The 15,456-nt window shown below is 33.7% G+C and overlaps 1 protein-coding gene across 1 annotated transcript in view; it reads right to left on the bottom strand.

Moving 5' to 3' along the window:
• Window positions 1–10,821: 10,821 nt before the first annotated feature.
• Window positions 10,822–15,456, bottom strand: part of Gbe1 (1,4-alpha-glucan branching enzyme 1) — a 268,536-nt gene continuing 263,901 nt past the window's right edge. Inside the window, exon 16 of the mRNA XM_076867808.2 lies at window positions 10,822–11,540. Coding sequence (XP_076723923.1) covers window positions 11,484–11,540 — 57 coding nt within the window. The 3' untranslated portion in view covers window positions 10,822–11,483. The remainder of the gene's footprint in view (window positions 11,541–15,456) is intronic.

A 15,456-nucleotide genomic window follows, 5' to 3' on the forward strand; every position in this document is an offset into this window, starting at 1 on the left:
GTTCCCTTAAAGATTTACCATTGAGTTTCTAAGTTGGAAATCTAATGATTGTTTTTTGTTTTGTTTTGTTTTGTTTTTGAACCCAGGGGCACTTAACCACTAAGCCATATCCCTGGCCTTTTTAATATTTTATTTTGAGACAGGGTCTCACTAAGTAATTGAGGCTGTCCTTCAACTTGTGATCCCCCTGCCTCAGTCTCCTGAGTTGCTGAAATTATAGACATGCATTACTGTGCCTGGCTCTAAAGATGTTTTATTGAGGATTTTTCCTACTCCTCAGTAACATTTTTTTTACCACTGCCTCTCCCTTTTGCTACATTTATCCTTATTTTTGTTCTAAACATTTACTCCCTTTTGTTAACCAATTTTGCATTTTATAGTTTCCTATGCTCACAATTATCTTGGTTCATTGTCTTCCACACATCAAATATATGGAAGTTATTGAAATGGTATGAATTAATCAAACTTATCTCTTGACTTGACTTCAGAACTTCTTGGGTATGGGATTCAAATTTATATCTCTGATTCCTAAATCTCCTGGGATAAGAATCAGAATTTTAGTAGCCCGGTGGATATTTTCCCATGGATTAGCTTAATGCATTTAAAATTCAAGAAGTTCAAAATGAATCTCCTCGGTGTTCTTTGACTTTTCTATCACTTGCTTTTATTTCATTTTTTTTTTCGGTGTTGCAATTTTTCACCTTTAAATTTTTTAAGTTAATATTGATTTTTATCTTCCTCTCAACTCTTACTCTCTACAGGGATTATAGGACTCTCTACATAGGACTTGGGATTATATGTAAGCCAAATAATCCTTTCTTCCCAAGGTCCAATATACAAGGATTTCAGTCCCTGTATTTTAGTTAAGTAATACTGGTTTGAAACAACTATTTCAAATTTCAGCAATTGTGATCTTTAAACTAAGCACTAGTGCAAACTCTGCTATCTCTTCAGTCCCCAAATCATGTAAATTATAGATGTTCATCATGATCAGTGAACAATAAAATCACTTCCTTCACAGAGTGTTGTGATTGGTCTCCATATGTCTGATCTGCAGTTCATGTACAGACAGTAATATACGTAGTAATGTTGACTACTTGTCTCCCTTCCATGATAAATCCATGTGCCATTTTACACAAAAAGGATACTTGAACAAGGAAATTGGTCAACAAAGGCAAAAGTGCAGCAATAAGTGCCAAGTGATAATGCTAAAATGGTAAACCAAATCAAATGTAAATGGTGTTATAGAAAAAAAAATGACAGATCACAAGAATACTGCACAATTGCCCACATTTGAGAGAATCCAGATGTGCAGCTAGACTTTCACTAGCCTATTCAAGATGAGTTTGTCGAACATAGATGAAGGAAGTGGTTATGATGAAAAGGATGAATCTGTCTTAAAGGACGTAATGCAGGCAAAAATCTTTAAGGAATTCTCATGGCACTTAAAAGTTCCAAGCAGAAAACATTGGAAGCCAACTGAAACACAGAAATGACTAACGCAATTCACCCAGACATAAAAAAGATGTTCTCTCCATATAGTAACTGTTCAAATGACTCTTGACATATTTTATACAAAGAAATAAAATAAGTCTTCAGAGCTTCTGATGTTTTAAATTAACACACTATGCACTAAATATTAGTTTTGTTATTTTTTCATTTCCTTAAATGTTATAACTGACAATAAGAGCCTTTTTAATACTTTTTGAAAAATTTTCAAAGATTGAAAAACAATTTTAATTTTTTTCTTGATTACCATGCATGGTTTTAGCTGGCACAGTCATTTTTATGTTCTTCATTACTCTGCAAAGACCGGGTGCAATTCAGTTTCAGCATTCTTTCCCATGTGTCTTATGCTGTATACTGAGTGTTCTCTCCGAGCAACTTCCTTACACTGCTTAAAGTCAGGGCATCAGCAGATGGCAGAAAGAGTTTTGCCAGTGGCTTTCAGGCATCCTCCTGAGAATTACCCACTTCAGTGCCGTAGGCAGCTGTGATAATCAACAGCAGTTTCTAGCAGTATCTGGGCATCCTCCTGAGAATCACTGACTTTGGTGTTGCAGAGAGCTAAGTTTATTAGCAGTGGCTTTTCTGTATTTCTTGCATTTCTGGAATTTTGGAAAGCCCAAAGTAACTTTCTGACCTTTACTTTACCAGCCTTCTAATATTTGTCTGTAGTTCCCCAGAATAGATCACCATGTGCTTGCAATCTCTCTAGTGATATCTGTTTTCTTAATTGCCCCTGCCTGATAGAATTTTTGGTACTAGAACTACTTCACAGGTAAAGAACCACCTACAGATGAAACTTTGTGCTGTTATTGTACTTAGTGAGATCTGAAGGGAGTACTGACTTCATAAAAAATGGGACTGCAGTTTTTAAGACAGAGCGACCAACATCTCCTTACATTCCCTCACCCTGTAGTTACATGCATATAAAGCTTTATGAAAGCAAATATGAACAGTCTCCAAGTGGATCTTGGAAAATAATGACACAGAGAAGAACACAAGGACTATGGGGGAAATACCTACATTGAGTTTAAAGACAGAGAATATTTACAGTTTTAAATTTTTGGTTTAAGGTATGATTAGAAAACTAAAATGCCTATACTTGTATTGAAATAACCTTTAATGTTTTGTACCATCAGGAGTGATGATATATACGAAAATCAACCAAAAGTTGAAGGCTACAGATTGCAAAATTGCAATGGAAGTTGAATTCAGACTTAGAACATGTTCTTTTCTCTCCAGTAAAAGGCAGGTATTGACTGAATATGTCAGGATACACTCATTAAAAATCTATTCTGAGAATTTAAAGTATAGGAATTAAAAGGAATAAAACCCCTTTAGGATGACTAATGAATATTCCCACCTATATAGTTCTATTGAAACTTCTCTAGCCTCAGACCATCACTATCGCTGAAGTAGCAATTGAACCAGGTTTAGCTTAGAACATTTCAAATGTTGTTAACCTTGTAATATTTTGTTTAAAGAAGTGCTATGTTGACTAATGGATATAATAAGGGTGGGGGGAAGGTACCGTTATTCTGAAGAGGGGTCTCTGGGTGCTGTGGCACCTTTCCCAGTTGGCCAGTCCAAACTCTTTGTTCTTCTGAAGATTTCCCGTATCATATTTTTGGAAATTAGTGCAATAGGGGATTTTAAGGTCTGCCCAACACTAAATGTTATTTTTGTCTTAATACGTAAATAATTCTTAATGACTCTACAATTTGTAAGAAGTAGAATGCAATCTTAGATTAGGAATCAAAGGCTTTTCATAGATTGGTAATAACACATCATTTCACTCCATTCTTTATCTTTTTCATCATAGACCCTCTGCTTCAGTCATTCTGGGCTACTATTTTTTGTTGGATGTTAGAAGTACATTGAACATAATATTCCTACTTCTAATACATTAGTATGCTTTCTTTCTGTATGTCTACAGCACCACTCACCAACTTGCTTGAATTTTATGTATCTAAATAGCTAAGATGTATGGAGATCTCTGGCCATTTTCTCCACTTTCAAAACTGCTGAAGGTAATGTACAGGTTATTATCAGTAAGTGCCCCAGTTTTCTTTTCTCCCTTTTAAGGAGTCAACCTAGAAGTCCTACCCAACCTTCTTCTTTGCTGAAAACATAGTCACAAGGCTATAGATATGCTTTCAGCCTCTGAATAATGATTATATTACTGTGGAAGACAAAACCACTGACATTAGACATGTAATCTGTAGATTCTGCCACAGTAACAAATCCATTTGTTCCTTTGCAACTGCAGTCAACTTACTAAACTGCAAAGTTCTACATTTGTTTATCTTTATATTTCTAGTACCTGTTATAGAGCCTTAATACATGAATGAATAATAATGAATGAATAAAAACTTTATCTACTTTAAGCTGACATTTGACTAGGCAACCAGAATGTTAATAAAGGGCCCACATTATAGTAGTATTAACAGAAGTACCAAAAATAACTGACCAGAGGAGACTGTGAAATATTTTTATTTAGGATGCTCTTTCAAAAGAACAGAACTAAATTTAAATATAACTATCTTCATTTCTATGGCTACATGTAAATAAATATATATTCTTAGCTGGGTGCAGTAGCCCAACAACTACAGAAACTGAGGCAGGAAGATCACAAGTTCAAAGTCAGCCTCAGCATCTTAGAAAGGCCCTAAGAAATATAGCGAGACTGATCTCAAATAAAAAATAAAAAGGGTAGAGATGTAACTCAGTGGTAAAGTTCCCCTGAGTTCAATCCTCAGTACCAAAAACAAACAAATAAGCAATATTCTTGTCTCCAAGTTTGATTTTTAGTTTTGTCAAATACTGAGTTTAATTTTTATATTAACTTCAGATTTTTGATGTATAACAATCTTTTATGATATAAATTTATGAAGAAATGAAAGTTTGAGAAAATGCACGTAAGCACTTATTATTTTTGCCATACACAGAACATTTGTCATTTTTTCATATGTATGTTAAAGTGTTTTATGCATTATAATGAGGTGTAACATCCTACTTTTCACAACTTTGGACAAAAATGAAATCTAGAAAACCCTGTATTGTAAACTAATGAAATATCAAGGGAAGCACCTGTGTTTCTCATTAACTATAAGTGGTTCCTCAGCAACCAGTTGCAAATTGGGGAAACATAGCTGCTGACTACAGCATCACAACAGCCAAGGCCATATTTTAAAATTTTATTCATCTCTCCATCCATCCATCCATCCTTCCATCCATCCATCCATCATCTTATTTGCTGCCTTACTGCAACCATGACTTACATGGCTCATAAATATACATATAATAACTCCAACTGATATAAAATTAAATTTTAAATGTATAAGCAACAGTAATAGAGCATGGAAAATAGGCTAACAAAAATCCAGACCAACCCAAAAATATCAAACTAAGTGAAATGCTTACCATAATATTCTACTTTCTTCCTAGAAGTGGGCCATTATTCTGGATCTAAAATTCCTTATAACTCAGGGAAACATTCCTTGGAAGATCCAATTAAATGATGACTGGGAAAATTCTTTACGTAAGGAGATAAAATTGTCCACCAATAGTTACGTGAGGAGTTCACTATATTAATGGAAATGTCAACTTCTGGATAAGGTGGCCCTGATGCAGAGTGGACTGAAAACACACACACACACACACACACACACACACACACACAGCTGAAAACTAAATGGCGCCTGGCTAAATGCCAGTAGGAGGACACTGAAGTTGTTTTGAAACCTCCCTGACTGGCTTACTTCTCTTCCGTGCTCCTGCACAGCTCATGTTCTTCATTAGAAACTATGGTATGGGTAAACATGTGAATTCCTCCTGCCGATTTGACCTTTATGTTGATTGGTTCCCACTTTTCCATGTTTTAAAATGATTGACTTTTACTCCTTATATAAGTTGTGTGTGATTCCTCAATAAATGAGATCCTGCTTTGACTGGTCTCCCTGGTGCGTCTGATTGTCCTCCAGTGGGGAGGGCTGGGTGGGTAACAGGTGTGTGTGTGAGATCTCTTTTTAAGTTCCAGGGAATGAGTTTGGTGGTCTTCCAGTCTCAGTCCTCACTATCTCCCAAGAATGTGGAGTAGTAGACCCTCCAGTTTGTTTTCAAATTTCTCCCCCTCCCCCCATCAAGGACATTCAGATTCCACTAAAGACAAAGGAACAACAAAGGAGAGAGCCACTTTTTGACCCCTTACCTAGAGATTTCTAATGATTGGTAATGGGAATGACATGAAAGGCCGCAGAAAACAGAATGAACACAAACCTAGACTCAAAAGAGGGTATAAAATCATTTTACAGAGTTAACAGAGTATTCAGACTGAAAATGCATATAGAGTGTCCAGTACTGGGTACAGTAACGAGAAAACATTTAATATATAGTAGCTGATATATTGTGTCTTTAAAAATATGCATCTGTTTAGAAAAACTTAGATATTCAACCGCTTTTTCTAAATAGAAAAGTTCCATGGAGTGATATCCACTTACCTTAATAAAGAATAGAAGGGGCCTGGCGTGGTGGTGCATGTCTGTAATCCCAGGGGCTTGGGAGGATAAAACACGAGGGTCTCGGGTTCAAAGCAAGCCTCAGCAACTTAGTAAGGCCTTAAGCAACTTAGCAAGACCCTGTCTCAAAATAAAATATACAAGGGGCTGGGGATGTGGCTCAATTGTGAGCACCCCTGTGTTCAATCTCCAGTATTAAATGAAAGGGGGTCTGTGTCTCATACAATTAGCTTTAACCAATACTTAACAATGTGGTTAGGGACATCTGTGTAACAAAATTACATGCAGTGATTTTCATCATTTATATTATTGGAGCGAAATGAAAGAGGGTCTACAAGCTCAGTTAAAGAGAATCCCTAGAGGAAATGAATGAAGAAGTGATGAAGTTATTTCATTTTTCCCCCTCTTTCTGGAGGAAAAATAAGACACACAGTCGAGTTTGGGGTGAAAAATTCTCCAAAGGCATTGACATGCATACTGCAGTTCACTGCAGAGATTTGGAAACCCCTTTTAAATTCAAGTAAAATCACTTATTCAGATTTGATGCTTGTAATTCAATGAGAAAAATATTTACAATTGAGTACAAGTATCACACATAGAGATTAAGTGGTTCATTAGCTTAAGACAAACTGGAATCAGTGAATTTTTGTGTGTGTTCAGCTCGTTTGTAAATTATATGTCTGTGTGTATTCACATATTCACACACGGGCAATAAATACATGTTAGATGAGTTAGTTCAGATATTTACAGCTATTATCTGTTTTTCTTTAGTAAGTTTGCACAATTTGAACACTTACCTTTTTGTGGCAATTTGGTGTCAAAGCTTTTTTTGTTGTTTTTTGCTTTCCATTGACATACTGTAAATACTAGACATTGTCAACATTTTAGAACAATCTCCCCATCTTTAAGAAATTAATATTGATCTGTGCAAACATTTATTTAAGGAAGATTTGTTTCTGATGAGAGTACAGACTTTGAATCCAAAATATCATTATCTATCTATCTGCAAGTAGGAACTCTCTACAAAATATCATCATCAACTATCTGTAAGTAAGAACTCTCTACAATTCCTAAGAATTCTCTATAATTTATTCATTTTGGCAGTAGTCTTGTATTAAGCTTTAAGGAAAAGGCAGAGAGAGAAAGGAAAAGAAACTGTGCACACCTGGTTGCTGTGTCTCACTGGAGAGCATCTATGGGTATTTCACTTAGTGTTCAGGTTACCATAAGAGGTTACCATAAAGAGACTGCTAACCTCATTCACAAGGTGGTGTTATATAAACACAAAGTCTGAAAGTAGAACACTGAGAGGAAAAGCTAACATAAGCAAATCCAGCAATGGAGGACTGGCATCTTGCCTCATCTTCAACTTTTGAAGAAACGTAAAACTTCTGTAAAAGGCAGCCCAGCCTACAACTCATAGCCTAAGAGTGTAGATATCATAGTACAGAATCTTCCCTGAATGACAAATAGGTGAGGGTGGCAATATATTCCCGACAATGAATTTGGAAGAAGTCTTCAATTACCAACTCATCATCCACGTAGCTACTGGTCAAAGAGTAGCATTTATAAGACCAATGACAATGCACTCACTTTTACTTTAACTTCCTTGCAATTATGGATAAGAAACAACAGTCATTAGTGCTTTACAATGAAGCACTGGGAATGAAAGGGCTATAACTTGAATGCAGGTCTTTGACCATATCACACTGTTCTTTTAAAATACAGCATGATTTTCTAGGTGAAATTGTTTATATAGCACATATGAGGGCCAAACACCTCTCTCTGGTCCAACAGAAATGACAAGAAAAATGAGTCATAAGTAAACTTCTGAATGACATGCCCTTTGGCATATCTATCACCAAATACATTTTTCTGTATACATAAATATCGCTTCCTCTGCACAGTTTTTGCCCAGAGTTAAATTCCAGATGTAAAATTTTAAATTATAGATACCAAAAACACTTAAAGCTACTGTATCTTAATTCCTCACACTACTAATTAAGAAAATTTGCCCTAAAGTATGAATTTTCCCTGCAATTCTCCACAAATCATCATTAATAAGATAATAGGGCAGAAAAATTAGTGGGGAGTTCATTTGAGTTTTTCCCCCTAAAGGCTGGCTTTAGTGAGAAAATTTATCTACATTTCAATTCTAACACATTGTGAATGATAAATGAACTCTACTGAATAAAGGACATGACATTGCTCTGCCTCAGATTTCTATTTCCTTTCATCAGAATATTTTACCTAGCAAAGTTCATAGCTCAGTGCTCGTCCCCTTATAAGGAATAGATAAATGAAGCCCAGCATTCTGCACCTAGGTTCAGGGCATGACTCAAAATAGACAAAAAGAAATATTCTGAGAGGCACAAGGCCAGGCAGAAAGCTGCCTCACCATTTTGATTTCTATCAGGTATGTCTGCTCCAGCTCCTACTAGGAAGAGCAGTAGCAATGCTATTTCATGTTGCTTTCATTGGCAGGTTCAATGGCTGCAGGACCAGAGAGGGTGAACAGATATTTGCCCTGAAGCTTCAAGCTGAACTCGAAAGGAAAACACATTACCCTCCATCACTTCCCCCTGGATCTTTCTGCACCCTCTTGTGTATTATTTGAAGAATAGTTTCCTTATTCAGACAACCTCCTGCATAATCCCACATAACAATGGCTATAACCCTGGTAGGTTACAAATGTTGAATTGATATTGCTAAGGGGAGTGCTTGAGTCAAAAGGGAAAAAAATACTAGCATTCTTTTACAGTTGCCACGAGAAAAGTCAATTTATTGTCACTGGGTACTTTTTGAACTTGAGAAACATGGTGGCTAAATCCCTCATTTTATGTTAGAGATGAATACATCAGCTAAGAACAGGGCAAAGTGAGAAACATCAAATTTACAGAAAAGAAAATACAAGAGGTGTTGACCCTCAGAGTTCAAGTGGTATAAAGTGGAAAACATTGTAGGAAAAATGTTTACAATTCTTTTTTTTTTTTTTTGCTATTACAATATACGGCATTTTCTGAGTAGGATAATATCAAACTAAAACATTAACCATTGCAAACATTAGGAGTATATCTTATTGTGGACACCAGAGCAATTACTAGCCCTCATTTGCTGGTATCAGAAAATAATGCAAAGAAATCTGTAGTCATCTATGTTTTCCAGGATGTAAAAAAAATAAAAAAATAGAAAAATATTAATTCTATAAAATACAACAAAGATAGGTCATTTTCATTTCTGAGTAATAAATACATCAGAGTAAAAAACATTGGTATAAGGCAAAAGAGTAAATTTTGCACCTCTAGGTTGAGATTATTGAAAACATTTGGCCAGTAAAAAGAAAAACTTGCCACAAAATGTCACAATGGTGGGAAAATCACTGATATAAAAACAAAGAGCTCTACAGAGAAATACACTAGAATATTAGAAAGTCCTATAAAAGTTATCTATGCTATGATAAAAAAAACCCTATTTTCTATTTTGGATTCTTAAATGTTTTATTTATTTGCCTGTATTTTTACAATTCCTACTTAGCAACATATATATTCATTGCTGTTCTTTGTTGTGGGGGTTTGGGAGACATCTGACAAAGGCAACTAACTCATATGGCAAAAATTTAACTTTCAAATGAAATCTAAATAAACTATTAGTAAAGTCAATCAATATAATGAAAATATAGGTATAGTTACTATGATCTTTAACTTTGCCACAGAGATCACAAGGAAAAGAAAATAGGTTCTAGATGCTAAGTATTTATTGTCATTAAAAAAAAATCCCTGATAGGGAAATATCATCTCTTCATACATAAGAAATACAACTGTAATACATTATAAACTAGAACACAAAATGTCATGGTTGCATACCATGTTGTTATCAATAGAAGGTATAGTATACAGATCACACAGTACTAGGATGTAAATAAGTCCCCACAATGGGAAAAGCACCACAGATGACTCTTTCAGGAAATCACACTACTATTTTACTTGGAAATTAAATTAAAAATTTCAGACCTATGTATTCCAAGCTTTACTCAAAAATTATATATATATATATACACACACACACACACACACACACACACACACACACACCAAGTTATAGAGTTATAGCCTTTCACTCCCAGTACTTCATTGTAAAGCACTAATGACTGTTGTTTCTTATCCATAATTGCAAGAAAATGAAAGTAGAAGTGAGTGCATTGTCATTGGTCTTATAAATGCTACTATTTGACCAGTAGCTACGTGGATGATATATGCAAAAGTAAGCCTGTTGCTTATCTTGCCCATTACTGAGGGAGTTTTTAATGAAATACTCCTAATTATCATTATTAAACATGAAAAATCATGCTGAAAAACAGCAACAAAAGTAAGCAATCAGTATTAATGCAAATGGAAAAACTGATCTTTTAAAAAATGCTAGATACATCACCTCTCATAAGAGCACTTAAATTTCTCAGTTATGAATGAATTTCCTACCAATGATTTGAGACCACTGAACTACTATTTAAATAAGAGAGGAGCAGTTTCATAAAGGAGTATTCCACTGAGTTGAGAAGTTAATTTAGTTTCTAAAAGTGCTCATGTTCACAGCTGAAAAGTAGCTTAGATATTGGGACTAGTTAAATTTTAAGTTACAAAAATGTTTTATAAAGAAAGAAAAATTGTTTGCTTCCCATTCCAAGATGCACATGTGAATGAATCAGTGAGGAAGAAATCAGAGTTGAAATAAAGAATGTTAATATTCATTCCAAATCATTCCTTATAATAATATAGTAAAACAAACACTAGTGAAGGCAATCTTGCAAATTTATTTTTATTGATCAAAAGGAAAAGACGTTTGCTGAAATAATACAATTGCCATTTTAGGTCTTCAGAAAGACTAATAATATCAGCATCTACCAAAATACTATGTGAACAGGAGATCACAAGATAAAATTTAATGCAATACAAGGCATGAGTAAATTGACAGGTAAGGTTCTTACATTATCTTTGATATAATTCTTAATTTTATATTATCACTACATATTATTACAATATTTATTAATGCAATTTGTAAAAGCAGAGAAACAAACTTAGTACCTCATAATTTAGGCTAATAGATATTAGAACAAATAAGGCCACCAAATATCCATCTGTATACATTCAATAGAAATAACTATACATAATGAATAATTCAAATTTGAAATCAGAAAGGATCACATAACTGGATGCAAAGTATAACATTTTTAATACATGATTTCTAGCAGCTCAAATGGCTTGGAAATTTGGATCCTTAAAATTTGAAATACACTCCCTTGCCTATTGTTTTCAAGTTGTATATACATATTGGTAATATGCAATAATTTCAATCTGATTTGGCTAAACAAACTGAATTTTGAAAAACTTATACATTATAAATTCTGTGACAGAAGAAGCAAACAAAGCTCACATATGCATGTGGTGGAGCTGAAATCAGGCCTCTTCAGTTAGGCAGATCCACATTCTGAAGGATGAGGGCCACTCGGCTTGGAATGTACACCTAAGTCAACAGAATCATGTCAGTGCAATTGAAAGAATTTTGAAATGCTGTCGTTATATCAGAGTGACATATACATAATACAGTCTCACATTTGACTAAATTTACAGTTATTTTAAAACTCTAATAGGTCTCTGAAGGCTTAATTTCACAGTTCAAACAGTTTTGACAGCAATGTAAGACTATTTTAAACCAATGGCCACTAGAGGGCTCCATATTATTTAAAAAGTCCAAGGTTCACACTCAAATGACATAAATGACACTCTTATTGCCATGTTTAGGCATTATTAAGTGGTGAATGAAGGTTGACCTGCAGGTCACAATGTTACTCTATACAGATAAATAAATGCAATATACAAAGCATTGTTTTGCATCAAGATAATTTAATTTATAAACTCACCTTTTTTAGGTCTTTTAAATTTAAGACAAAAACTGAAATGTAACACGAAGGATCCCAAGAGCATTTTAGCCTCTCATTAATTTAACCAAGTAAGAACTTTTCATTATACTTGAAAAAGAATGCATGTCTTTTCCATTCCATGCATAGGGCTGACTCAGCTCCTTCCTCCCTATATCTGCCTTTTCAGCTCATCTCATTTGCACCTTTCCCCTTCATCTGCTGAGCTCCAGCCAAGGGATCCTTTCAGTTCCTTTAACATGCCAAACTCCTCCCTTCTTCTGAATTTTTGTCTATAATGTGCCATCTGCTCCAAACACTCTTGTCCTTGTTTGTTCCTTTCTCTCTTAGATCTTTAAAAATCCCAGCTCCATGAACAGGCTTTCTTGACAATCCTAGATATGATAGATTGTCTATTTTCAATCATAGCACCATTTTGTTTTTTTCTAAACCATTAACACAATTTTGTGATTTTTTTTCCAAGTAGATTTAAAAGGCAGAGACCATATGGCTTTTAATTTCTCACACTAAGTAGTTGCCATTGGACAAAGTAGTTGGAAATAATGGTTGAATAAAAGAATATATAATGAATAAGAAAACAATAGTAGACCAATGTGCGTGTATTTCTAAGATATTTTCTGGTGTACCTACAGATGATTTAAGTTTTATAAAATTTAGAAGTGATTTGAACTCTTTGGTGCTTATCTATGTGTTATCCTTTATGTAACAACATTTAACTATTAACAAAGTAAACAGTAAAAGCATTACAGGTTGTCATCAGTGTGACAATCTCTATTTCTCAGTTTGCTAATATTTTACCATAGTCACTTTATCTTTAAAGAAAACATTAACTGATGAATAAAAAAAAATAAAAAGTCTTTTGGAGTTTAGGACCAGAATAAAAGACGCAAAGCAAAAAAATAAGTAAATAAAAAATGAAAGAACACAAGAGTTCATTTGCTTTGGATAAGACTTGTACTTCCAATGCATCTGAACTCTGCAAATGAACACAATGTTTTCTCCTAAGGTTTTTGCAGTGAAGAACTCTTACAACATTAAAAACAAAACAAACAAACAAATAAAAAACCCAACTCAGATATACCAACAGAAATGGTTATTTTTGAAGATCAAAGATTAAGGTAATTTTAAAATGATGACATTTAAAGAAAATTACATTAAAAATGTAATGGTTAGAGAAGAGCTAATTTAATCTTCAATTAAAAGTAACAGTGATTTGAAAATGGTATTTGAGAAAAATGGTATTTGTGCACAAATGCTAACAGTCACTGTGCAGCTCAATGTCTCATAGTCTGATTTGCAATCAAATATTTCCAAAAATGTAAATATTATATCTTGTAGACATTAAGTGTGGGGAAACCAATGCCACTTACCCATTGTATTTAATGTCTTATAACTTTTAAACTAACTGTTAATGTCATCCCTTCTCTGCAGTATTTGTTCTTTGACTATGATACATAAGATGTTACAAGGTTGTTTCAACAAAGGGAAAGTCAAGGTATGGATGATCAAAACAGGACTATTACCAACTATCCAGGATGATCCAGTCTAAAGAATAGCATATTTACACAATCAAGCTCTGACAAAAGCAACACAGACAAAAGCAAAGGAGAAATTAAATAATTCAAGAGGTTGATTCAAACCATTCCTTCCTCAAGCCATCAAAATTGGCAAAAACTTGGACAGTGATGTACCTTTACTCTGGGCAACCTTATAAGGGGATTTTCCATGAATGTATTAAGGGGTCTAATCTATGTATTTAGGTTGAAGGTTCATGATTACTGGGTTTAACTAATTGGTAGGACAACGGGTAATAATCAGAATGGTTGTGAATTATTCTGGCATGAGCACTTAAGTTCAATACTGATCTAAACTTCTCCATAGTGCCAGAAAATGGACACAAAAATTTCTGCTGTCTATATTATAAATGTTTCTCTGATAAAATATGGTCCCACAATGCTGGTAAAAGGACTCTGATAAGTCCATGTTTCCTGATAAAGTTGCAAGGAAACACATTAATCAGGCCTAGGGAAGATAGTGATATGTCTTTCTTAGTGTCTGGCACAGTGATATATCAGAACAAGTACAGTCAAGCTCCTCCTTAAATCCTATGTACTTATGGTACCTACTGTTTGATTCACAATCTCATAATGATTTTATTAGTGCAATATAAATAAAAACTAGATACTGAAAACTCATGAGCAGTCCTGCTCTCTTTGGAACTTGTGATATTTTAGCCAGCTCAAATTTAAGAGTAAAAAAAATGCCATAAGAAATTTAAGTTTGCAATATGTGTACTACATTTTATTTCTTGGCATTTAGTGGTTTAAAAATGTTCCAAGAACTCTCATTAAACAATGTTGGTCATTTAATGTAAGGAGCTTTATGATGCCAATTCCAGCCATACTTAGAGACCTTTTAATGCTATCTGCTCAAAAACCTTCAGTTGATAATTATATAATATCATTAACAGGAATATTGTGTAATTATATTTTTTTTCACTGAAGTGTTAATTACCAGAATGTGTTTATGTTGCTCTAGAGCCTTTGTGGCATAAACAACATGAAAGAATTTCCTCAAGCAAGTAATTTTTCTTAACTACGCCTATTTATGGAATTTTGAGTTATCTTCTTTATTAAGGTTCTTAGTATGTAAATCAACTTTTTTAGAGGTTAGGAAATGACTACCAATTATACTAAAGGACTAAAGATAATCAGAGCTAATCCTTAAAATGAGACAATTACAAACTTCAACAATTTAGGGTGCTGAATATTTAGGGCTAAATACTGGCTATATAACCCTCATTTTATAATTTTAACTAGAAATTTTGACACACATATAAAGAGGAAAGAAACATGAACAAATATTTAAGTATATTAAATTTAAATAAATATATTAAGTATATTAAATATAAACAATTTTTAATACTAATCCACATATATAGAGATCTAATACACATTTAAAGAGATGATTTAGTATGCATGTTACAGTAATACATATTTGTTAACATATCTACTATTAGTCTTTCAGCATTAAATATTTTGTAGTGAGGATCACAGGAAGAACAAAGAGAATGTAATATATGGCTATGAGTTTCATTTTTCACAATTATATTCATAGTCAACTTGTCTAAAGGAAGCAGAATAGTAGTATGATAATTCACTTATTGAGAGTCAAATGCATGTTAATCAACCCCATTATTTTGACTAATTTAATGACTTACTTATTACAGTAACCATTACTACAGCTAAGAAAGTAACTGATCATACCGTGATCTATTTAGTTATTCATCCATGCAAAGTGCTATTTTTCTCTAGGATCATAATTGAGTTGCAAGAATTAATTATATGAGTTTTAAAACACAGTGTCAAACATTTGCAAAGGCAAAATTTTAAAATGAAAAGTTTAATACCATAAAATTTCATCTTTAAATTTTCTTAGAAATTATTAAATTTATCAATACCATGTTCATATATAATGATAGTAGGATGAAAACATTCAATG

The sequence above is a fragment of the Callospermophilus lateralis genome, chromosome 10 (assembly GCF_048772815.1).
Source record: "Callospermophilus lateralis isolate mCalLat2 chromosome 10, mCalLat2.hap1, whole genome shotgun sequence".
NCBI lineage: Eukaryota > Metazoa > Chordata > Mammalia > Rodentia > Sciuridae > Callospermophilus > Callospermophilus lateralis.